Here is a 26,896-nt window from a genome sequence, read left to right as displayed (position 1 = left end):
AAGATTAAAATTTGAAGAATATTGATGACAGATCGTAGTCTATAGACCACAGCTGTCAAGCTCCAAAAAAGCACCATGTCAGTAGTCCATATGGCTCATGCACTGTATTTCAAGTCTCCTGTTGTCATACAATCGCTGTGTTTGAGGAACAAAAGTGAAATTTAAGTAGTTAGGCCCGTGACGGCCCAAGTTGGTGCTCGGCCATCATCCAACGTCAGGTATAGACAGAAGGCTGTTCTCATTTTACCTGAGCATTCCAATACGTGAATATTTTCATAACAAAAAGAGCCGCCTGTAATGAAGAAAGTGATCTACATGATGGATATTCAAAATGATAATCAAGCGCTACTAGGTTTATATATCTGTATTCCTAGTTTCGGTTTCCCTTTTTGAATGACGAATATAGACTATTGATACCTGCTGATATAAAGACAGTTATTTCCTTACACTCAGGCGCAGAACGCACATGCTAGTTGACAGTCGCCTGTAGTCCTTTTGTGTGTACAAGCGCAGCTTTTTGTCCGAGACTCAGCTGACTCGAGGCGACAACACAGTCGGCTTTCATTGCCGCTAGTCTTTTTATGCTGGCTTGATGTGTCACGACCTTTAGTCACTGATGATCTTGCCTTCCTCTGAAGCTCTAAAATGCATCTGCATTTGCATTCATGAATCATGGCAGATTTGACATCATTTGACACCAAATGGCATCATTTGTCTCCTAAAGAGGAAGATTTGTCATTACCATTAAAGACTTGGAATATAGTGCAGAGATTGTATGGACAATTTTAAGATACTTTTGTTATTTATTATTATTATTATTATTATTATTAAAAAATGACTTGTATCACTATATCATAATTCAACTACCTGTATAATTATTTATATATTTTTGAAAGAAATTAATACTTTTATCCAGCAAGGATGCATTCAGTTGATCAAAAGTGACAGTAAAGATGTTTATAATGTTCTAAAAGATTTCTGTCTTAAATAAATTCTTCTTTTCATCAAATAATCCTGGAAAAGTGTATCACCGTTTCCACAAAAAATGAAGCAAAATGAACTGTTTTTAACATTAGTAATATTTCTTGGGCATCAAATCAGTAATTTAGAATGATTTCTGAAGGATCATGTGACACTGAAGGCTGGAGTAATGATGCTGATAATTCAGCTTTGATCACAGGAATAAATTACATTTTAAAATATATTCAAATCCAAAACGGTTCTTTAAAATTGTAATAATATTTCTCAGTGTTTTTACTGTATTTTTGACCAAGTAAATGCAGCCTTGGTGAGCATAAGATACATATTTCAAAACCTTCGTATCATCCCCAAACTTTTGAACAGTAGTGCATAATAATTTTCATGGATATTTGGCAAACCCTTGACCTTGGAAATCCATGAACAGTGCAGATTCACTTTTATATAAAAGAAATTTGATCCCATAAATCATAAGTGTCTGTCCCCATAAATCATAAGTCCAGAGGTGCCCTACACTTTAGATGAGGTGACATTCTACTAAAGCAGAGTTGACATGCAAGGTAAGACGATGCCCAGGTCTCAGGCTTCAGATCCATGTTCCATTGGTGTTCATTTGTCTGGACTCCCAGGACGTGACCCAGTCTGTGGTCCACTGAGATTGAAGATGGCACTTCCCTCCATATGCGAAGGCCAGTGGTCAGCAGACCTTGGAAAGGCCAAGTCCTCATTACAATGGGAGTCTTGTTTCCATATGGGCTCAGCTCTGTATTTAAAGGATATTTTGATTTGCTCCGCTCTCTGGCCGTCTCAGCAGCACAGCTGATGTTCCAAAGCAAACGCACTGCCTCGCCTGGTTAACATGATCAAGATGTGCCCTGAGCCCTGTGGTTCACTGCTCTTGCTTTTGCACCTAGTTAAATGAATGTTTAGATGTGCTGTGTGTTTGTGCAGTGTTGCTGAATGTCTGGAGAGGTTACTTTTAACGTGAAGGTTGGACTTCCTGGTGTTCCTCTAGCTCAGCGGTGGTCCTAAACATCGACTTTCCTAATTTTTTTTATAAGTTTCGAAGGATGCTATTCTTAGCAAGGATGCTGAGGCAACGTAAACAAATGTTATTCATATGAACTGAGTGCAGAGGAAGAACATTCAGCTACCTGGAGCAGTTTGATCACTGTTAGTGTGAATGCACCTTAATTCTTGTGCTACAAAGACCACGTTTCCCCCCAAAACAAGTCATGCATCGCAAAGACCTGTCAAATGGGGTGTAAAATCAGATGGTTCATCACGATACAATATAATAAAGATTCTCATAGCCAGCGATACAATATTTGCAGATACCTCAAAAAATTCTGTGATACAATTACGATACAATGCAATTCAGGGGTATATCGATCAACATATAGATATTATTATGACATTATGTGCCTATTTTAAACAGCCAGTTACATTTTTATTAACTCACATATATAACACAAACATTTATTTGAAAATTTAATATCCTGCACCCTGATTGGGACATACATAAATAAAAAATTGAAGTCACATAGGAGATCAGTAATCTGGTGACATCTTATGACATGACAACAGTCAAGAAAGCATTTAAGGCTTCTGTGCTAAAAATGTAGTGTCAAAAATCTACTGAAAAATAAGTAAATATATGTAGGCATAAATAGATACAATAAAATTAAAAGACATTTCTTTTAAACGTATAGCACAGCTTTTTAATGAGGCAACAACATATGATAGATAAGACAGAACAAATATATAAATATAAAAGGTTCCAATTCAGAGCGGCACAGAGCACTTATGCACATCCCATGCGCCGAATGATGCTCTTGAAGCATCATGGAGTCAAGGCACGCTGCGCTTCTTGTTGGAAAGTTTAAAACACAAAGGGAAAAGATATTGATGCATAGTGTATTAGATCTATGCAACAGTTTATTAAACCTTTTCTTTTAAGTTTTAAATTTCACTTACTGAGTGCGTCGAACAATTCAAAGCGCTCTCTACTCTAGTGTTGTGATCTAACAGACACCTGGTTGAAAGTAACATGATTTAGAAACAGCAATAAACTCTAGCAAGATGAAGTCTATTGAAGCACAAAAATAAGTAAAAGAAGACTCAATTCAGTGGTCAATTTGTGTGCTGTCTGCGATACGGGCATTCTGTGTGTGCACGCTGCTCTTTTGTGTCATTTCTGCAAGGCTTTAAACACGAGCAACTGATAAACTTTAGTGAAGATTCAGCACTGGTCAGATTAAGACAGTGACAGCTCCATAAACTGTCCCAAGCTTCTTTCACCAGCTCTAAAAGGTAGTTTTAACAAGAATGCATGCGTTGGTGATAATGCATAAACTGACATTGTGTGAAAATGTGGAGAGTATGAAAACAAAGTTAGCCTACCTCTTAAATGAAAAATGGTATCTTTTTTTTTTTTTTTTTTTTTTACATGTTGTATCAATACATTGCATCGTTAGACGTTTAATCGATGCATCGATCTATATTGGTGTATATTGTTACACCCCTACTGTCAAACCTAAATCAAGAGGGATATCATTGTACTTTTCTGTACCATTCTCTGCTTTCCAGCCCTAAAATATTTAAGAAACCCCAAAGAAAACCATAAATGATGTGAATTAAAACTGAAATGAGACTAAAATGGACTAAAAATGGATTTCGGTCCTCTTTCAAGTGTAGGCACAATGTGAATGCAAAGTGAACTTGGTTCTTTTTAAGACTTCTCTGTTGTAGAGTTTCTTGGTTACAAAAAATAATGGCTTTTTAGGCAATCCGTAAACTCCTAAATGTTGAAAATGCATGTTTAATAAATGTATGCATTTAATATGCACCTGTCCTTCTCTTCTGGGAAAATGGACCAAAATGATTGATGTATCTTGCAATACACAGATTTTTGTCCATCAAATACTCTGTACAGTGAGAATATCATATTTGCCAACAGTTAGTAAGTAGCAAATTAAGGTTTATAGCAGTGGCATACAGCAACTAAAGCCTATTGGCAACAACAACAGTCTCTTTAATATATCATGCCCAAACCATAAAGAAAACTGAACTCGTCACTTGAATTCAAGTAAATCTGTCGACAGCTCCACAGTTCATAAAACTGACATTAGATTTGTATAGAAACAGGAAATAGCTCAAAAATCTTTGGAATTACACAAATGTGAACGTGGAGTGCTTTGGATTCAAACTAACCCTGACCACCTCGCATTTTCAGTCTGACCTAGATTGTTTTCAATCTTGAGTCTTCTTTAAAAGAACTAAACTCAGACCACTTGAAGTGGACAAAGAGGTGAAGCAAGTGAAAATGGACCCAGTACTCTTCATGTACACACTGTCCCTGTCCCTGATAGAGGACTCAGATCCTTTTTTTGGTCCACTTAAGTGTTCATACTGTCGATTTTTGAATCTAGTCCATTCAATGGCTGACCCTATACTCTCCAAAATTTGATTCCAGAAGCAGCAGCCATGAGAAATAGAAGATTTGTATGGAAGCTTCTGATGACCAAACTATATTGCAATTCATGAATGGAAAACCATACCATTAGCTGAAAGCGAACCATATTCATATAACTGAAGTGACTTGAAGTGCATTCAGTGTTCATCTTTTACATGTGTACATTGCTTCCCTTGACCTTGGTGACGGTTGAGCTACAGGAACACTGCAGTTTAATAATTAAGGCCATACCACGACCTCGCTACGAAAATGTTGTCATAGCATTTGTGTAATGCACAGCAGTAAATAAATCACAATTCCTGCTTCCACCATTCATGTAAACGTTCACATTCAGGAGCGAGGAAGAGACTGAACTGTTAAAGCTGTTTTTCTGCTGCTTTAGAGGAGGATCTTTGGAGTGTTTGTGTTGGGCTCTGCTGTGAAAGACTCTGTTTGGAGTACAACTGTTCCTTTTGCTTCAGAGAATGAGTTTCCCGATGGAGGCTACTTGACGAGATAATGCTTTTCGTTTAGGGTCATACATCATTTGTGCTCACGCTGGCCCCAGGCCTGTGGAGCTGGAGAGATACCTGATGGGTATGCACATAGATGAATAGAGGAGTGACCTGGCTTGTCTTAATGGGATTGTTTGCTCTGTAAAGTGAGACGGTGCATGCGTGACACAGAATTCCGGCCTGTATTCCATGTGGACATGGAGCGCTGTTGGCTGAACCTGTTGAACCCCAAACGAAAGTGCACGTCATTACATGTCTCATTTCACAGCAAACACGGGCTTGACTGTTTTGGTGCAATGACTCTCTAAAGATAATGAATCCGCTCGGATACAGCATGTTTTTGACTTTGGATGAGGAATCGCGTGCTTGTGTGCTCGACGTGGTGTGATGATTACTGGAAGAGTGTTGGAACCGCGAGCCTGACTTACTTTCATCTGCTGGAGAGAAACACTCCACGAGCCTGTCAGCCTCATTTGCTAAGTGCCACGCTTTCTAATGCAGATCTAATTCAAAGACCTCATGATTCAGACCGTTGTGTTTGTATGAAAGCCAGATGGGAGTGCTGTATGAATTATTTATTAATTTATTCAAGGCAGCAGTATATCAAAAAACAGTGCTTCTTGTAAAGTTGAAAGGGTTAGTTCACCAAAAACCAAGGACAATTGTTTCATTTAATCATTTTGTTCCAATTCTGTATGTCTTTTTCTTCCATGTAACACAAAAGTAGTAATGAAGTGATGAACTGAATTTTAACACCGTAACCGAAATTTACATTACAAAAGTTTTCATTTAAAGCCAAAAAAAATAGTTTATTTAAAGGGAAAGTTCACCCAAAAATGTAAATTATACCATGATTTACTCACCTTCAAGCCATCCTAGGTGTATATGACTGTCTTCTTTCAGATGAACACAATCTGAGATATATTTAAAAATATCCTGGCTCTACCAAGCTTTATAATGGTAGTGAAGGCCAAAATAAATGCATCCATCCATCATAAGTATAATCCATACGGCTCCAGATGGTTAATAAAGGCTTTCTGAAACGAAGCGATGGGTTTTTGTATGAAAAATATCCATATTTAAAACTTTATTAACTATAATAACTAGCTTCTGCCAGACAACCATACGCGTTCTGCGCAAGTCGACTTGCGCCAAATGAGTAACCTCTGAAACAATGGCGCAGGATGTAGGAGTATCGTAAGCTTAGACGCCTCTCATGGTTCAAACAAATAGAGCTGGGCAACAAACTCAAGCTCCTCTTCTCTTATATCGAAATCCTCTGACATTTCTCTCAAAATGTTTTTGTTTTAGACTTCTAATTCGTGTCCGGTGTTTTGTTTTGCTCTATCCTCTGTGCTTCCGCGTTCATCATTGCATCATGCGTCGGGTCAGAGGTCACTCTTCCGCCGCAAATCGATGCATACGGCTGTCTGCTGGGTGCTAGTTATTTTACTTTATAAAGTATTAAATATGGATATTTTTCTTACAAAAACCCATTGCTTTGCTTCAGAAGGCCTTTATTAACCCCTTGAAGCTGTATGGATAATTCTTTATGATCGATGGATGCATTTTTTTTCGGGCTTCAAAACACGCCCCTTGTTCACTACCATTGTAAAGCTTGTAAGATCCAGGATATTTTTTAAATATATCTCTGATTGTGTTCGTCTGAAAGAAGATAGTCATATACACCTAGGATGGCTTAAGGGTGAGTAAATCATGGGATAATTTTCATTTTTGGGTGAACTATCCCTTTAATAATCAATATTCAAATAAAAACTGAGTTGTATATAAGTATTTAAATTGCACATAAGGCAGTTTTTGTATCAACTTTTAATGATATAATTATGTTTCTACTCCAAGCCAAGTAATGTCACCTTTATTTATATAGCGCTTTATTCAATACAGATTGCTTCAAAGCAGCTTTACAGTGATAACAGGAAAATGATAGGAAAATGATTCAGCTGTACAGCAGCTCCAATTTGTTGTCGAAAAATAAACATTTAAGTTGTGGCTGTAATAACTTGTTTTCATGACAGCTTTATTCAAACATACATTAAATATCATCTGGATATGATTTTGGGATTCCCTAAAATTATGAAATTTAGGTCTGTTCCTCACACAAACCAGTGCCAAACCATTCCTTTAAAGTCCGTTTAAAGCAATATTAAAATGTGTTCTGAGTTTGTCACACCACAGAAAAATGTGTTATTAACCACCCAGCCAAATTTGAATGAAAAAAAAAAAAAAAAAAAAAAAAAATAGCCAAGTAAATGAAAAGTTGTCAAAATCTTGAAAAGATAAGCAGTATTCTCTGCTCTCAAATGCTGGGAGCATGTCCGCTGTCTGCGCTGAAACCACGCCACTCATGGGAAAGAGTCTAATGAGTCAAACATACTGATGTATATAAACAAAAGAATCACGTTAGAGGGTTGCAAAAATTTGTAGAATTACTGTGGACTTAATAATTATAACATAAGCACACAAGGCAACTTACACTCATTGGTGGGCACGTACTGCCGACTGTGGCACCAGATGTCTGTGTGCGAGACTGGAGGATGAAGGCCGGGACGGGGAGGTAGTCGGTTCGGCCCCATTCACCAATAAAGTTATCACTGCAGAGGTGGGTGTTGGTGGTGATTTGCAGCTCTCCATCAAAAAGTTACAAAATTAATCCACCTCTTCTTCATATCATCATTTTTAGGAAATTTAAATAAGGAGACCGAGCTGTTTTGTATATTATCTGATGCTAATATGCTGTAGTTTTTATAGTGTTAGGGGTGGGGCAATGCTCTGTCTCCAGTGTGTGATCGACAGTTATTATAGTGTTAGGGGTGGGGCTAAAACTGGAGCCACTGAGCATGGCCCCGCGCTGAAAAACTGTTTAACGGTCTAACTCCACAATTCAGCGCTACATAGTTCACAGTCTTTGTAATGTGTTTCAGCTAGTGTAGTAGTCAAGACCACCTAAACCGAGACCAAGACAAGACCAAGGCAAGTCGAGACCGAGTCAAGACCAGACTAGCACTCCTCAAATTCATCTAAAACATCCACAATTACTGCCTGAAAAATGTCTTATTTTCAATCAGTAATTACAATTAGAATAATAAGACACTAAATAGAGCTGTTACTAATCAATTGAAATCACTAAAAACAAAATTCATCTTTAAACTGCAGAGGTGGAACAGAAGTTGCATCTGAATTCGTACATCTGAATTACAAATGCATAAATAATTTTGAGATTAAAGTTTTTAAAATAAAATTTTGTTTATTGAACATTGGTAAAAAATCAATATCACATTTGCCATTGTGCTCACATTTGTGAAAACAGCGCTCTTTCTTGTGATACTGCTTAACTGCTAATTATATAATGTTATCATATAAATATCAAGATCTTATACAAGTACTTTTTTGCAATCATATCTTGAATTTTGTGGGCATTTGTATAAAATTTTTGTGACATTTTTGACACAATCCCTTGTTGATTTCTGACCCGGCACAACAGTAACAAAATAAATGAAATTAGAAATAAGTTATTGATTGCATTTGAAGCAGGAAGTTTTACATCCAATCAAATGAATGATTTTAACAAAGAAATCAGACAATGCAACCGCAATTTAGCGACATCCCCGCAGTTGTGGTCTTGACCGGTCTTGAAATAAAATCCCGAGTCCTTTTAGTCTGAGACCAAGACAAGACTGAGACGTGACCAAGACCTTCAAAAAATGGTCTTAAGACCGGTCTCGAGTACTACAACACTAGTTTCAGCAATACATTAGAAACATTTGCGTTTCCTCAGAATTGACTTTACACAGACTTTAATTTTCACAGAAGAATTAAGGTCAAAATGAATGACTTGAGCGTGAGTAAATGATGACAGAACTTTCATCATTGGGTGATCAAACCCTTGAGGGAACTGTCATACCGTCATCTGTAAAGCCTACAGGTCCTTAATATAAAGTAGCTTAACTTGGTGTTATTCAGTGTTTTTGTATTTCCCCTATTAGAACTTCTGATCCAGCCAGTCAGGATGGAAAACTGAAGACATATTCTGCCAAGACTGCCTTGTTATGCAACCAGAAAGTGTCCCAATATATTTCAGCAGCTTCCAGAGTAATTTAATTGTGCCATTTAGCTTGAATTCAATGTGTCTGTTGGAGTTATGATAGACAAGTGAACAGGTTAATGGGTCTTTGATCCCATCAGACACTGGAACAGATTTTAGTGGACTGCCGAATTAGTCCATTTCAGTCCCACTTCATAGTGCTGCCATGTTAGGCTTTGCACAGTTATCTAATACTCTGCAGACCTTGAGCTTTCAAGATGAGTTCATTGAGTTAGGATAACATATTGTAACTTTCAGAACTTAAAACATTCTGCTCAGTCTAAAAAGAGCATTTACTGAAACTGAGCTGTGGGAATGGCTTTCTGATGTAAGACAAATGGATACATGATCGTGACTGTCCATATTTACACGTCCGCAACACAACACTCTAAAGATCCTGCTGCAGGTTAAAAAACAGTTTGTTTTCAACTACAGGATTAGAGAGAGGGTGGAAAATGGCAGTGAATTACTGCAACTGAGAACCTTGACTGACATTATAAGTGATCCCTTTAACAATTCATCTTGAATGAAATGAAGCAAATTGGTGAATGCAAACTCCCTTTCACGTGTGAAAAGTGGACAGACTGAGTGTTTCACAGAATCTGCAGATGTACATTTAGAACTTAAAGGTTTAGTTCATCCAAAAATTCTGTCATTAATTACTCACTCTCATGTCGTTCCATACCCGTAAGACCTTCGTTCATCTTCAGAACACAAATTAAGATATTTTTGATAAAGTCCTATGGCTCAGTGAGGCCTCCATTGACTGCAAGATAATTAACACTTTCAGATGACCAGAAAGATACTAAAGACGTATTTAAAACAGTTCATGTGACTACAGTGGTTCAACCTTAATGTTATGAAGCGACGAGAATACTTTCTGTGTGGCAAAAAAATAAAATAACGACTTTATTCAACAATATCTAGTGATGGGCGATTTCAAAACACTGCTTCATGAAGCTTCGAAGCTTTACAAATTTTTTGTTTCGAATCAGTGGTTCGGAGCGTGTATCAAACTGCCAAAGTCACGTTAACCATTGAAATTTCTAAACCTTTCGAAACACTTATGATGTAACCAAGCCTCGCTTACTGAAATCACGTGACTTTGGCAGTTTGATACACGCTCCGAACCACTGATTCGAAACAAAAGATTTGTAAAGCTTCGAAGCTTCATGAAGCAGTGTTTTGAAATTGCCCATCATTTAAACAATAGTTAAGTTAAATAAAACTGTCCAGCACGTTGGGCAAACATTTAACCCAACCGCTAAGTTAAAACAACCTAATCGCTGGGTTTGTCCATTTTTAACCCAACTTGGGTTGTTTTAACCCAGCATTTTTAGTTTATATATCAGTATGAGCGTTCTGTGTAAACAAACCAATGATCTTTCCGTTTCTAGTGTCCTACTCAACCAGTTTGGCTACAGGAAAACTAAAGCAGTCTCATATCTTGAGCGGGAAGTGGTGCAACGCTGTGCTTCACAAGGCTAAAGACTCTTTGATGACAACCACAGCACGAGAATATTGTTGGCAGGTTGCATTTGTAAGTCTCTGGAAACAACTATGTGGAGATGGCAGAGGAAGAAAGGCTGGTGGCTTGGTTTATGTCCTGCATATTTATGACCGACTCTTACACGTATAATTACATTATTAGCAGGCATCACTTTGGTTTGGAGCCTTTGGATGTTCTGAGACTTGATGGTTCACACATATTGGTCAGGAGATGGTGTCGTAACTGTCATGTGTGGCCATTGTTTCAGTGCTTTATTTGTGGAAAAGCATTGGAAAATTACTCATGACTGATCTGAATCCAGCGTTTTATGCTTCCCGTTCAGGCTGGACCGTGGCCTAACCCGACACCCATCAGGCCCTGGATCGGCTCTGTTCTCATGTGGCCCACAGACCTTTCTGTCTGTTTTTCAAGGTTTTGTCTGGGGTTCAAAAGCGAGGGTTAGCATAATGCTGCACAGTGAATGCTCTGATTAACATGTTGTATAAGTACATGTGACCGCTGTCCTGCAGGGGTCCATATTAATGAACTACAAATACTCTACTGCTACTGTGAGTAGTTTTTTGCTTATTTTTCTGCAGATATGCTTTGTATAGCTTTCCTATGCGCCTTCAAAGTGCTTGATCAATTACATATACCGTACTGTATGAATTGAGTAAATGTAAGTAAAAAAATTAAGTAGATCTAAGTAAATGTGTTTGGTACATAAACTAATAAAATTGAGTACAAATAATTGGGGAAAAAATTTTCATGAGTAATAGTAACTGTTTTTATTTATGAGTAATATTAACTTTTATAGTGTGAGTAATAAATATTCCACACAACCACATGTATACATGGCCTTTATTGTCAATGAGTACAGCAATACAGCATATTTTATACTGTTTTAACATGTATACAATATTCTAACTTCAGACCGCAGGAGTGTTTCACTCACAGCCGAAAGATGCTGCGACACGACTGACTGCCAATAAACAAACAGTGTACAGTTTTGAGAACATTTTATCATCCAAATTAATTATATTCATTATCTTTAGGAATAAAGTTGTTTATGCACGGCATCAGCTGTTTCAATCACATGAAAAGACAGACGCAATGCGTTTAGGTGACACATTCAGTAGCGGACATCAGACATGCCTTTGGCACAATTCTAATGTCCTTGCGTTATTCAGCCTGAGGGTGGCGCTCAAATGATGATTGACAGACTTTAGTACACACGACAAACGCATAGAATGCCATCTTAGAATTACCTTAATGTAGTGTTTATTGCGTCCGAATGTTGTTTTAGAATGTTATGTAGGAATTCCAGTGAAGAAAACAGTCATGACTATAGACCTTATTCACAGCAGTGTCATCTTTGATTTTTAACGGGAATGAAAGCGAGTCTGTGAGGGATAGACAGACTCTTTAGTGGGTTGTACTAGTATTTAATGTGTTTTTGGATTGTTCTGCAGACGAAACATTGCAAAAAATATCTTTCCAGGATAATTCAGTATACAAAAAACTCCAGACAACATTGTAAGTGATCTAGGAGCTTTATACAGCTTTTTACGTCGGATGCCATTGAAAACACGACAAGTCTATCCCTCACAGCCTCGCTTTCATACCTGTCTGAATAAGGTCTATTCTCAGAAAAACATAAAACACAACAGAACAACTGTAAATAAAAGCTATTCACATGAGCATGTTTAAACTAAAGGATTTATACTCTCATTAATTTAATACGCTACGCCACATAGGAAGAACAGACATGCCAACTAGTTACTGACCTGCGGGCTGTTCTTAATGTCTGCGGGTTGAAGCAACCCCAAATAACATATTTAGCCCCTGGAATGCCAATTTTTACCGGGAAACCACCCCAAAACGCGATTAGTTTTGGGCTAGTTTTGAGTAGTATTTGGGCGGGTTTTGTTGTGAAAACCTGGCATCCCTGCTGGGAAGGGCTCTGAGACCGGCTGCCCCACTTAGTATCATGATTCATGCCTGCCGAATGCGCTACATTTTAATATATTCTGCTCACTTTGTGACTTAAAATAGTCTATAAAATCCAAAATATATTTGTTGCAGAATGCTGAACACATTTATAATTTATTATTAATTCAGCGTATATAGAGGTCTATGTTTGGATGAGCCGCGGCTGCTCACATTGTGTCCCTGTATGTTGTTTTGCATTAAATAAAATTATTTAAAGCACAGTAATGATTTCATAGATAAAATATAACATACACAAATCTGAATTTCACAGAGGAAATGGGCGACGCTGAGAAGAGAGAACTTCTGTTAGAGAATATAAACATCCCGCGACACAACAGTTGAGTTGTTGTCACGTTGGAGGGTGTTAGTGTATTGGTTGATATTGTATTTATATTTTACATGGCCTTTTCACTTATTTTTACATTTAGATTACTGTCATTGCTTATTTAAAGTAAAACACTAATAATTTATTAAGACTGTAAAAGTAAATATCCATGTTTCGTACTGTACAATATAATGTTGAGGTGCCTAAATTTACGTGTAGCATACAAAACAATTGATTTTAGTGTTTTAGAGTTTTTTATTTTTAGATAGATAGATTGGATTTGATTTATAAATAAATGACCTGCAAAGAGAATCTTTACTTCTTCTTGAGGATTTTTCTCCTGAGTTAATTTGAGTTCCATACAGGTACATTTCCGTAAGACTGTTGGCTGGAGCCTGGTGTCATGAGCTTCCGGTAGGAAGATTACAGAGGATTTACTATGGTTGGTTATGTGCTCCTCTAGTTGTCTCTGCAGTCACCACCCTCCTTTATTTATGAGTACTCCTCCTCTCTCCTTTTCTTCTTTTTAATCACACTCCATTTACAGCCTTCATCAGATCTGCTTTTCTGTTCATTCCTGCAGAGTTTGCGTTCCTCGGCTCGGCACTCGCGAGATTTCTAGAATTCCTCTCTGTGTCATTACTTGGATGAGAGCTGGAGAAATTCACACAGGCTCATAAAAAGCAAAAGAGGGATAAGTGGCTTTTTATTCACTCAAAGTTTTCCCCTCTCTTTTTCTTTTTAGTGTCTCCGACCAATGACTTACTCATTTACTATGAAGTGGATGTAGTGACGTCTCTGTTTATAGCAGTCTGGAGACGTAACTATTGTGTTTTCGATAACAAACTTGTGTGCTCATTTTAAGTTCTCTTTGTGTAGGTGGTGGTGGTGGGTTGTAATGATTCAAAAAGAACATGAAATTAAAATTGATCTTGCAGCGTCTCTGAAATGAATGCGATCCAATAGCCAAAAAGCTATTCAGACATTCTAAAGTCACATTAAGCTTCATCTTTTACCATTCAATCAATTCCTGATGGATAAAATCAAGTCCTGCCATGTTTTCTTTGTTAAATTCTCAATTTCACTCATATGCATGACATAATGCAATCAAAATGGCTTTAAAGGGATGGTTCACCCAAAAAATTCTATCATCATTTATTCACCCTCGTGTCGTTTCAAGCCTGCATGACTTTCTTCTGCACGACACAAAAGTATCTTTTTCTCTATACATGAAAAGTCAGTGGGGTCTAATATTGTTTGGACCCCAAAGCTCTTCAAAATGTCTTACACAGAATTGTGGGTATTGATTGCACAGCAGGACTCTCATGGAGAAAATGAGCTGCTCATGGTTCAGTGGCAGCATTATGTAATTGAATGGAGGTTTTGGTCTCCTGAGTGGACTGAAGTTAGTTATGGTTAGTGGAGTGAGGCCTGGATTGGCTCTGCTCTAGTGTAATCATGTGGCTTGATAATTTGAAGTCCAGGTCACGCAGGCTCCAGAGCTAAAAGTGTCCCACAGGGCCACTATCCAAGTCTTTAAGAGATGTTTTTGGTGCTCCAATAAAAGTACGTTTTACAGTTAGAAACTGGGAATGACTGATGTCTCCAGTTTCACACCAGCAGATTAACTTATGTGTTAATAATGTGCAGAATCGCAGCAAACTCCCACTCTCAGAGACATTGAGCTGACGGCGTTTAGTGAGGCACTCACTGAAGGAAACTGTGAGAGGGTTCAAGCATAAGTGAAATCATCATTTACTCACCCTGATGTCATTTTAATGTGAAAAAACATTACTTCCTTTCTTCCGTGAAACTAAAAGGATTCTCTTTTCCGTAGATTTAAAGTAGAAGGTGGTTTATACGGTCAAACTCTCTAAAATGGACAAGCACAAAAGTGCAACAAAAGTAGTCCAATACTCTCACAAGTCCTCTGAAATGCAGGTATTGGTTGTTGTTCTTGTACATTGGAAATTTTTAACTAGTTCTGTTCTATTGGAAAATTGTATTCGTTTGCATGGAATTGTTGGCTGTAATGGTTTGATGTCGAAGAATTGTACAGTTTGTTCTTTTCCATGCAATTACAAAGAATAGACTGAAACATTCACACTCCAAAAAGGACACACAAGCACCATGAAAGTGTGATTAAAGTAGTCTGGATGACTTGTGTGCTATATTCCAAGTCATTAAATAGTGTGTGAGGAACAGACCAAAATGTAAGTTGTTATTCAGTGAAAATATTGACACTCGCAGTAGCTCTCCTATTCTGTGAATGAATATTTCTTTTAAACAATTTTGAGTGAATCTGTGATTTTGTGTCCTTAATAAAGCTTGAAAGTGTCAGCACCCATTCATTGTAAATGTGTGAAAAGATGTGACCAGCATGTGATTATCTGAAAAAGTCAAAGTTTAATATTCGTTTAATACGGAAGTTACTTATTACCATATTAGCTGGGATATGATAAGATGCAGTTTTTATCATTTGAAATGTGCTGCGACTTACAAAGCATCTTACAGAGTGAAATTAACGTCAAGCACACAAAACATGCGCCGAACGCACACATTTGGATTCATGTTGAATGAGATGTAGGTGAGAATGAGTTTATTTATTTAGCCCATTTCCCACATGCCAGTAGTTTCTCTTTCGTTTTTTTAAATAAATTTGCTTAGGTTTGGCATTTATAATAAAGGTTTTTAATGAATACCACTAAAATTTATGTTTGTTTTATACTTAAAGGCACAATATGTAATTTTTCGCCGCTTGAGGTCGCCTATTCAAAACAAAGGCATAGCTTGATGACACCGAGTTTGAGCGCGGAATCATGGGAGATGTCGTCTTCACCTCACAGCCGGTGGAAAAGAATCAGGACAGTACTCGAGCACAAATCATGTTCATGGATGAGATTATTAACGTTACTGTAGTATGAAGCAGAGCAGGGCGAGTGATGTTGGAGCTGAACGAGGCCACTGGAGCGATTGATGATGATGAAATGAGCACAACACACGGCTCGAGAGCTGAACTTTTATTATGCCACAGTCGCCGCTTCCGCTTCTTCCGGTGAAGCGTGTGTGGGGTAAAGCAGCACTGTTTTATCATATTAGATACATTTGTGTGTGTTGAAAATGATGTTATAGTGTTACTCTGTGCGTTCGCTCGGTGGCTGCTGTGAGACACTTGTTGCACACTGCAGTAAGCTAGTTCGATATTAAAATATCATATTAATAAATGCTGGTTGGCTTGTTTTGATAAATGCCATGCAATTAAATTTAAAACATATTGTATGACATAGAAAATACTGTACTAAAAATAAAGCTGCATCTGATTATGCTATGTTAGCCACTTGAAAAAATTGTGTTTTGGTGAAAACATGGTACTCGTGGGGGAAAAAAAAAGAAAAAGAGATTTAAACAAAGCTAAACATGTTGAGCTATATAACAATGATTAGTTTTCTGTCGATGAATTTATGCAAACAGTTGCTCACCTGTCTAATAAAACGCATAATATATTAAAGCATCTTTGGTGTTTCCTGGGTTTCTACAAAATAAAACCGGAACCCGAGACATGTTAAAATTGCTTATTTCTCTGGATTTAAACATTCATTTTTTTTTTTTTTTTTTTTTTTTATATATTTTTCCCAAAAATATTACATATTGTGCCTTTTAATATTTTAATACCATTATTTATTTTGTGGAGTGAGTTGAACTAAAATACATGTTTATAGTGTTATAGTGTGTTTTTTTTTTTTTTTGGTTTTGTTTTTTTTGTGAATTGTATTTACTAGTATTTTACTCTATTTCTGAATGTAATAATAAAATGTGTCTCATACTCTGATGTAACATGATTTGTTTTCTCAATGCAATTTTGACCTGGTGTGATAGTTATGTGCAGTTTATTTAGTGGAAAATTTGGTATATTTTATTTTCTTGCAATCACTTACTCCAGTCCGAGTGTGTGTATGTGTGTTAAACTTACATTAACCAAATAAATATAGGACTGAATGAATTTAGATCTTTTTAACCTATTTATTGAAATGCCTTCTGCTTTCTTCTTGAAGTGTTTTTTTTTTTTTTGCCCTTGTACTTTTGAATTCCTTACTCTTCAGCTCTGAAAAAGGTGTTTATAGTGTTTTTTGATCTTTCTGTTGCTCTGGGCTGGTGGCCTGTTTTTGAGGGATAAAGGCAGGTCATGTCAGGCCTGCCTGAGTTGGCTGAATCGAGTTTAATTGGGCTTTATGGCTTGTTTGGAGCTATTTCGGTCTGAGGGCTCCCCTGGCGTCTAGGCTTCATGTTGGCCGAAGGCCTGTCACTCTAATATGCGTGTGCATGAATTACACTCCGGCCTCCTGTTTCCCATGCGTGCTAATAGCGCTCTAACTCGCTAAAACACTGATTAAGAATTCAGGCTGTGCTTAAAGCCCATTTATCATGGAGATCACATGGTGTTTGTGAGTTGTCCATGTGGTGGCCTCTGATTAAAGGTTCACAAACTATATAAAATATAACGCTCCACAGCAGTGGCACATCGATATTGTGGGCAGGGTGTGTAAATGTTCTCTTCCTGTACTGTCTTAATAGATTATATATTTGGTTAGTCAGAATTGTGAAAGTTGTGGGCAGCTATTTTTATCCCGCTTTCGGCGTATATAGAACAAGTGCAGCTGAAGACTAAGGGGCAGGACTAGTCAAGCAGTTGCCTAGTTTGTATAACCATTGTAACCCAAAAACTGGGTACAAAGTTTGTGTTGCAGATCAAATTGACAATACAATTTGCCAAAAATTGACAACATGAAAAGCACTAAAGATTCATGTAAAACCAGAAAATCTCAATTGTAGCTTTTCAGAGGCGAAAAAAAAACGAAATTTATAAATTCCAATCTATTTCTGTTGGGTTATTTCTAATGTGTCAAGTGGTCAATTTGACCCACATATTTTTGTTCAAAATTAGCTGCACAGATAAAATAAATTAAAGAATTTGTGATGTTTTTTGGTGATGACCAGGGCTTGACATTAACACCCGCCAGCCCACCAAATGCGGGTGGATTTCAGCAGTGGCGTGTAACTTTATATATAATTATATATAAATTTATATATAATATATACAGTCTTTTAAAAAGGCATTTTAAATAATAAACAGTGCAATGAAGTGTCAAAAATATAAATTTTTCGATATATATCCATATATCTGAAACTCTTCAAGTACTCATTTTCCGCAGAATAGATACATGATACCAGCTGCGCTTTCTTACTCTCTCATCTCTCGGACAGTGAGTTGACACACAAACCCGCCTCCCCTCACTCGTTTCATTTGCTCCGGATGAATATTGTTGGTGTTACAGGGCTTGAATTTCAGCATGGGATTGTGCATATAGCTCATAATTTTACTCATTCCCGCAGATTTTGTGCTCACACCCACAAATAAAACTGCATCTCATTACTAAATTGAGTTCTTTTTCACTGTTTATTGCACTTAAAATACACACAAAATAATGTCAAAATGTTTGTCTAGGTGAGTATTCACATAAACACAGTCAGTTATGTTTTAAGTGAATGTAAACACTTGAGAAAGAAAATGCATGTGTAACAGTATAATGGATCTGTGCGTCAGGTCTTAAAGTGACAGCAGCCTAATATACCTGCTGACAAATTATGAGGTAATATTACAAATATCCATATGGTACTTTTTCCCCATGGTATCAATGTCAAAATTGTGGACAGTGAAAATGCAGAGTGTCTAGTAACTTTGGAAATCCATTAGCCACAGTGGCTGGTGAGCAAAAAAGTTCACTTGTAGTGATTATTTATACACTGAGGTATAGCTAAGAGCAAGTATAAATGGTATCTACTGCTATTTTGTCTGGTTCTCAAAACCTTGTGAGGATAAAATGGGTTTCTCAACCTTCTCTGTTCAGTGCTGCAACAGTAGAATTTGAGATTCAAAAAACGAACAACCAAAAAATCTTTGACCGATTTATTTATTTTATTTATTTATTTATTTTTTGACAGTGAAACCAACAATGAACAAGTTCTCATGTATTTAATATTTTAATGTTTGACAAGCTACAATAAAGGTTTTTTGTTTTTTTTTGCTGTTTTTTTTGCTGTTTTTTATTTTGACAAATTGCGAAACCAATGGGGGGTCGAAAACTTTACATGCACATTCATGACCCTAAATGAAAAATATTCACATAATTGACCACAAGACAACAGGAAGTTTAAAGTATTGTCCAGCAGGACCCCTGGCGCTGTGCCGTGCAGGGTGTGTATGGGAACAGCAGTAAACATGATATTTCCCTCCAGCGAGCGGCCCGTCCTAATCACAGCCCTGCTGCACAATATGCAGTAAAGGATCCGCCACCGTCGCCACAGCGGAACAAAGCGCACAGACGTGCTGAGCACAGGGCAGAGAGGACTTTAACCCCTTACGTTCAACATCCGCTTCTCATTCTCTCCGTCCAGATCTGTCCTTTATTCCCATTCACAGCTTTTTGTGCGATATTGCATGTTTATTGAACAGATAGTTCATACTAAAATCTGATAGGTGGACCATTGTAAAATCGCTGATATACAAACACATCAAGTTGAATTCTTCAATTCTATAGTCGAAGTTGTTTGGCATCCTGAACTATACTAGGCATAAAAATGGGAGAAAAAAAATCAATTCTCGGATACATCGCAATTTTGTCTTCAGGGATTCTGACTCAATTCAAGAGTTTAGTTTAGAGACAGTTGTATATTCTGCTTGCTACAAACACAAACACACACAAAACCTTCAAACAAATATATAAACTTGCATAGGTTTTCATGGTTGAAGAAAAATGCAAGGGCTTCATTACACAGGATATATGCTGTGAGAAACGTGCACTTTGCTTGACAATGTGTGGTTTCACCCACCAGTATTTCAGAGTTTTCCCTTCCACATGCGCTACGAAGGCATAATTTTTGTCATTTGAAATGCAGTATAAATTCGATAAACGAAGCTCATTTACTGACAGATGTCTGCTTTTAAATGGGCATGTCTGCATTGTGTGTTCATTCTGAAGGACGCTTTCTGCAGGCAGCGGTCTGTGACGGTGTAAGCGGTTAAATACACTTTCATTTCCAAGGGCTTTTATGATGCAATATTTATATAAATACAGTCAGTTATGTCTTAAGGACAGAACAAAACATCTGATCTGGTATGCTTATTAGGCTTTCCGCTGCCTATGATGACAATAATCAGTAATTATCAAAAATCAATAATGTAGAGGAGTAGAGAAAAGCCCCTCACTGCACTTGTCTAGAAAACTTTCAGATACTTAAAGCACTACTTGTTCGCCTATTAATGTGTCCCCTAAATGTGCTTTGAATGCCATTTCATGTTGACTTTTAATATATGCTAAACAAAAATGACAGAGTACAGTAACAGAAATAAAAGTCACGTATGATTGTTTCTAATGGTGAATTTTCAGTGTCAGCTGTTATGTCTTTTTCTAGTGCTTTTAGACCATGTTTAATGTCTCCTGTCTGTCCCTCTGCACAAGATTCTTTCCTTAGCTGTGTAATATCCACGAATGTGTCTGAAAGCATTGATGTACTTTTCAAATGCACCGCTAATAAAAACCATTTCATCATCATTGTGATCCCTTGCGCGGTAGGAGAGCTCTGTTACGGCAAGGTTTTGACATAAAGGCCTCAGAGGTTGTGTGTAATTTTTGCTCCCTGAGTAACGTGTAATTATTTCAGGCTATTGTATGGCTATTGTGCAGCTGCCTATATTGAGACTGTATTGCTGTCGCTGCGGTCATTATACATTATGGTTCGGAGCCCATTTAGGAGATGAAGATGATGAAAGGGGTTGTTAAAGCAGCGGTTCTGAATTGGTTTTGCTTCAGGACCCAGAAAAATCTTTGGCATCCACGCTGGAAAAAAAAATTACGGTTAAAAAAAAACGACAGCTGTAGTTGCCAGAACTTTGCCGTAAAAAAATACGGTAGCAACGTTTTAGGTTTTATGGGACAGCACTTAGTTTACTGTCCATTTTACAGTTCGGTTTTTCACTGTAAATTATACAATGACTTATTTTTCACTTCCAAAAAAATGTAAATTTAACGGTATTTACTGTAAAATTACATTAAATGCACCGTTAAATTTATTACAGTTATTCACTGTATATAGTACACAAACTTTCTGTAAACCAATTAACTGTGTTTCACTGTAGCATTTTTACAGTCTTTTCCCGTTAAAATCACGGTTATTTTTTTACAGTGCAAATACAGTACCAGAATAACATCCATTTAGACTTTTTGGAGGTAACTTCAACTTCAGGCTTATTATCTGTTTTTGGTTTTAATTAACTTTATACAGTACTGGCCAAAAGTGATGTGTGGAGGGGATATTTGTTTTTATTGACCTTACAAATTCGATCAAAATATATATATATATAATATTTATTATTTTAAATATGAGGGAGGAACAAAACTTTGTTATTTGGCAAAAAAGGCAAACTACAGCTACAGGTTTTATTTTACTTTGCAAAAAAAAAAATGCATAAAAAAATAAGCTCACAGGAAAAAAACATATTGACTACAACATAACCGATTATTAATATTTAGTTGATTTTCTCTCTTGTTTTTGCATGTTCATCATTTCTTCGTATGACAGCCTGTCCAAAAATTATGCCGCACAATATGCCGATAGTTGTGATTGCTAAAAAAAAAAAAAACAACAACAACAACAACAAAAAAAAAACCACCAGGTTTGCTGTGCTTCTTTGTAGTTTGACACAATTTGGCCACTATATATATATATATATATATATATTTTTTTTTTTTTTACATTATAACCACAAATTTACAATACTAATATTTATGGCTGTCTTAATTTCTTCAAACTTAAATGTTAGCCATATCGCTCTTTCGGTTTTATTCTGATTAATTGTGCAGCTGTAGAGTTGTTTATCATAGAAAAGTCCTTTTTTTTTTTTTTTTTTTTTTTTTTTTTTTTTTTTTAGGATAACCATGAACTCTAAAGCCCCAACAATACACAAAAATATCACCATGACTCTGGTTTAGATACTCACTGCTGTTAAAGTCTCATCAGAACGTGAACGACTTGCGTGTTTTCCCTGTGTGTGTGAGAGAGAGAGGAAAAACGAGAGTATGAGTGTCCAAGAAAAGCCTCCTCTCTCTATTCATCTTGGGTCAGTCAGTCTTTGAAATGAGCGAGTTGAACTGCTGGTGTTGAGAGGTCAGCCGTAAATAAGAAGTTGGATGACAGCGCTGACCACTAGCTCTGTCCTTTTTTAGAAGGATGGCGTTCTGAATCCGAGAGGCAATGAGAAACATTCATCTGTCCGGGATACATAGGCACGGCACATTGGACAATAAAATCGTCATCCGCGCCACAGGCCGTAGTTAATGTCAACACATTAGCTTCTCATTAAGTTGTCTGCTCAGTTCATGAAGACAGAGACATGTGTTTTAAAATGCCACTGGAACCTCATAAAGACAAAATAGGATGACTTCATTTTGAGCCTGTGTTTGTACTCCTAGTTTTTCTTCCTTGAGCTGTTTTGCTGGTCAATTGAAGGCTGTTTTGACAGACTGTATGAACAAGGAATTGAATTAGACAGGAGGCAGTGGGATACCAAAATGCAGCCTTGGTGAGCATAAGAGACTTTTTTCAATGCTAGTTTAGTTACATATTTTAGAAATTACCCCATTGAATATAAAAGGGTGTTGTGTGGCTATTATGTGGTGTCTATTAGCTCTGTGGCATCTACAGTGTCCCTGATAAGTATTTGCACACTTACGCTACATTTAAATGGGTATTTGTATCCCCTCAAGTCCACTTATAATTTAAGCCAATATTTTGTCGTCTCAATCGACGCCTCCTGTTGTGATCGGCTAACATCATTCCATAGAAAAAACACCTGTGCAGTGACGCTGTCTCATCATTATAGCTTTCAACCTCAACCATCCATTAATGGTGTGATTTGTCATTAGCCTTTTCAGTACGTCACTGTGGTATTTCTGGAAAACAACCAAGCCGTTTCATTCGGTCACTGTAGAGTCTCGCTCCAGGGAAGTGACGTTCTGCCCCGTGATACAGTAATAACAGTCGACGGTTGTTTGCGTCTGAACTATCTGTGGTATGTGCTGTGCCTCTTCAGGATTTTCCCTGACGCTCTGTTCACTCCTGATGCTGTTGGATGGGATGACCGGGTTAGCAAGTGCCACATCACTTTTACCTAACTCATGAACTTTATCTGGAGAGTTTTTTGCATTAACTCAGGGGCTAATGCCGTATCTAAAGCAAAATTTCTTGTTTCTTGTACTGCCTGGTGAACCTTCATTATAGATTTTGACCTTTTTTCCTCCTAGACATTATTTGGTCGAAATAACAGTTGGTGGTTGAAGATCTGCTAGGGTCCAATCCAACATAATAAGAGTTTAATTAAAATGATAATCTAAAATGATTGTGTAACAGGTAAATGAGAAACTAAAAACAAACAAAGCTAAAAAAAGTTTTAAAAACTAACTAAAATAAAGTAATATTTAAAGCTTCTTTGGTCTGAGTTGTAAAATCATGTGACGTGCGATATTTTAGTATTGTTTTTATATACTATTAGTTTTTATTATTTTAAATGCTGTTTTCAGTTTTCATATTTTTATTAATAATTTAATGTTCATTTAATGTAATTAGTTTTTTTTATAACACTGTTTAGGTGTAATTTTTTTTTTTTTTTAGTTCAGTTTTATTTGTTTTTTTAGTAATTTTAGTGCTTAAACTTTTTGTTAGTCAGTTTTCAATGCAACATTGACATTTTAACATATATTCAAACAGAAATTTTAAATTGCAATAATACTTCACAATATTACTGTTTTTACTATATTTTTGATCAAATAAATACAGCCTTGGTGAGCATAAACATTTTCATTCTTTCAATTTGGTGATTCATAAACTTCTTTTAAAAACATTTAAAAATCGAACTGACTCCAAACTTTTGAATGTTACACCAAACGCGATAAAGCAACCATAGCAAATCAATTTCTTCTTCGGTTCAGAAGCAGCGTGAGCACAGTACACCAGAAATAGAACAAAGCATCAGTTTACTGTCGTGAATTTGTCGCACCGCATCACATCCAGTGTAGTGTAAGGCTTCAAAAATACTCTGTAAAAAATCTGTGTAAAAAAGAGGAGTGTAGAAGACATTACCATGTTCTACAGTCAGTTTATCTTCCAGTTCAAACACTGTAATTACAGATGAAAAGTTTGAAGAATCTTGCTGAGCGTGATAGTTAAACTGTCTACATGTTTATATCTAGCTACTTGAATAACGTCTGGTTTAATGGCATGGACATTAGAAGGAAACTCTATCACTCCCTTGAGTACTGAGGTTTATTACCGCCACAGTAATGCAAGTTAAGCTTGTTCAGTGGAAGAGCACACCTGCAGCGTGTTGGCCAAGTGTTCTGCTTGATCAAGTATGTCCCTGATCTAATGCTGTCTGAATCTGGTCGCTGTGTTTCCTGGCCAGGTCTGTCTTAAAAAAACATCTAAAACTCAATCAGAAGAAAAATATTGTGTCTTTTGGTCGTGCTGCAGTGTCACAGAGAGTGATTGTTGTGGGACAGCCATAAAAAAATGCCTTCAGTCACACCCTTGCATACTTGCTGTCTTATCGAAATCTCACACCCTTGCTAGCACACAACCTCAAGATTCTGCTGCTGTGCCCGTCTCAGTCCGCTGGTATCTGAGGCATCAGAAACAGTTACAGTGACTCGAAGTCTCTGGCGTTTGACCAAATTGGTTATGAGGTGTGGAATTATTGTTAAATCATTAATTATTCTTCATTTAACTGTCATGTCCAAAATCAAATTTCTTTGTACACCGTGTGCAGAATTATTAGATTTTTTTTTTTTTTTTTTCAGCATTATTTTCTAAATTTTCCATGCACATTTTACCAATTCCAAACCACATCAATCTTAATAACTACTATTTATTTTGGATGTAATCATTTATAAGTGATATATAATTGTTCATGAAGGCTGGAAGTGAAAAACGCCTTATATTCATTTGTGCATAATTATTAGGCAGGTTTTCTTTTACAGGCAAAATGAGCCAAAAAAGAGTTTTAACTCAGACTGAAAAGACAAAAATTATTAAATGCCCATGAAAAGAATGCAATACGAATGCAATACTAGAAATTGCAAAGATTAGGCATGACCGTTGGACAGTGAAATGCTCACTGGGTCAGCAGGGTCAGACAAAAACAGGTAGAGAAGAAAAGACACGTTAACTGCAAAAGAATTAAGGTGAAGAATTAAGTGTGAAACCATCAGGAACCCTTTAGTCTCCAGCGCCACCATTTTCCAGAACTGCAACCTACCTGGAGTCTCCAGAAGTGCAAGATATCAGGATCTCAGAGACTTAGGTTAGGTAAAGAATCCTAAAAAATGACCCCCACTTAATAAGAATCACAAGCTGAAGTGTTGTGAAATACATGAAGACTAGTTTTTTATAGGCTCTATAGTCAGACAGATTGAGAGTGACTCTTGAAGGACCAGCACCACATCCTCTTGTACCACTGTTTGAAGAATTAATCTTCCAGAATCTGGCAGCAAGTTTTGGAAGATCATTTTTAGTCCATCTCCTATCCTGAAAAGTCTGTAGAGATGGACTAAAAATGATCTTCCAAAACTTGCTGCCAGATTCTGGAAGATGAATTCTTCAAACAGTGGTACAAGAGGATGTGGTGCTGGTCCTTCAAGAGTGAAGAGTCAAAAATGATCTTCCAAAACTTACGCTCCTATAATGCCTGATGAGTTTGGAGAACACCTGACAAGAGATTAGAGACCATTCCTCCATACAGTATCTTTCCAATCCTTCAGATTTCCAGCTCCATGTTGGTGCTTTTCGTCATCAGTTCGCCCCACTCATTGCCTATACTCTATAGGGTTCAGGTCACGAAACTGGGATGGCCATGGCAGAAGTTTAGTTTTGTGCTCAGTGACCAGTTTTGATTTTGATGTTTATTTTGGATCATTGTCCTGTTGGAAGATCCAACCGTGGCCCATTATGATTTCTAGCAGGGACAATCAGGTTTTGATTTTTTTTTTATCTGTTGGTATTTGTTAGAATGCATGATGCCATGTATCTGAACAAGATGTTCAGGATCTCTGGCAGAAAAATATGCCCACAATATTAAAGATCCAGCATTATATTTCATTGCACACATGGGATACTTTTTTATCCCTGTGTGCACCAAACCCCACTCGAGTGTTTGCTTTAAAAAATTTTTATTTTTTTTTGTTGTTGTTTCATCTGACCATAGAACCCATCCCGTTTGAAGTTCCAGTAATGTCATTTACTTTTCAAACGTTTTATGGTCAGATAAAATAAATAAATAAAATAACTTTTTGGCTGCACACACTTAAGATGGAAGCCTGCTTTCAAGCTCTCCCGTGTGTCTCTGTGTAAGCACTCAGTGAAGAGCGTCATTGATGTCTATTTACAACATGTTTTTGAAGTGTTGATCATTGTAGCTAATCACAGACATATCTGTTGAGCATGTGAACACAATGGCCAATCAGAGGTGTTTAAGAATCCCCTCAACAGCACTCAAAATGCTAGGGGGAAATGCTGGTATCGTCACATTTTTAAAATTTCAGTACCGACTTGGTACCGAAGTCGGTACATGTACTTTTGACAACCCAAATTCAGACACGGGGTTGGTGTCTGAGGCAAATTCTTGATTCAGAGCAAAAAAGTCACAACAGATTTTTAAGTAATCCATAAAGTTTAAAAAAAAAAAAAATATTATTGACACAAATGTATCCAAAAATACTGTTGAGTTAAAATTCTATAGGAAATGAATACTGGTCAATTTGACCCCCTTTATGCATTCTTGGGGTAGTGATACAAAAAAAAATTCCCCATTCCAATGACCAAGAAATATGAAAATGATGAGGGTCCGAAACAAGTTTTTTTGAGGAATTCATGGAATATCAAATAAATGTTTTCATTGATTAAAATATTTCAAAAATCACAGCATGCCGAGTCG

At 36.9% G+C, this 26,896-nt stretch overlaps 1 protein-coding gene across 2 annotated transcripts in view; it reads left to right on the top strand.

Annotated features, from left to right (window-relative positions):
• Nucleotides 1–26,896, top strand: part of bckdhb (branched chain keto acid dehydrogenase E1 subunit beta) — a 104,081-nt gene that overhangs the window by 43,787 nt on the left and 33,398 nt on the right. Inside the window, exon 9 of one of the 2 annotated variants that reach the window (XM_051865495.1) lies at nucleotides 10,447–11,205. The exons of the other annotated variant lie outside the window; for it this stretch is intronic. Coding sequence (XP_051721455.1) covers nucleotides 10,447–10,482 — 36 coding nt within the window. The 3' untranslated portion in view covers nucleotides 10,483–11,205. Of the gene's footprint in view, nucleotides 1–10,446; nucleotides 11,206–26,896 lie in introns of those variants that run through there. 2 annotated transcript variants of the gene reach the window in all.

This window comes from Ctenopharyngodon idella, chromosome 16 (genome assembly GCF_019924925.1).
Source record: "Ctenopharyngodon idella isolate HZGC_01 chromosome 16, HZGC01, whole genome shotgun sequence".
NCBI classification, from domain to species: domain Eukaryota; kingdom Metazoa; phylum Chordata; class Actinopteri; order Cypriniformes; family Xenocyprididae; genus Ctenopharyngodon; species Ctenopharyngodon idella.
Note: the sequence above shows the minus strand (reverse complement) of the source record. Positions and strands in the feature narration are given on the sequence as shown.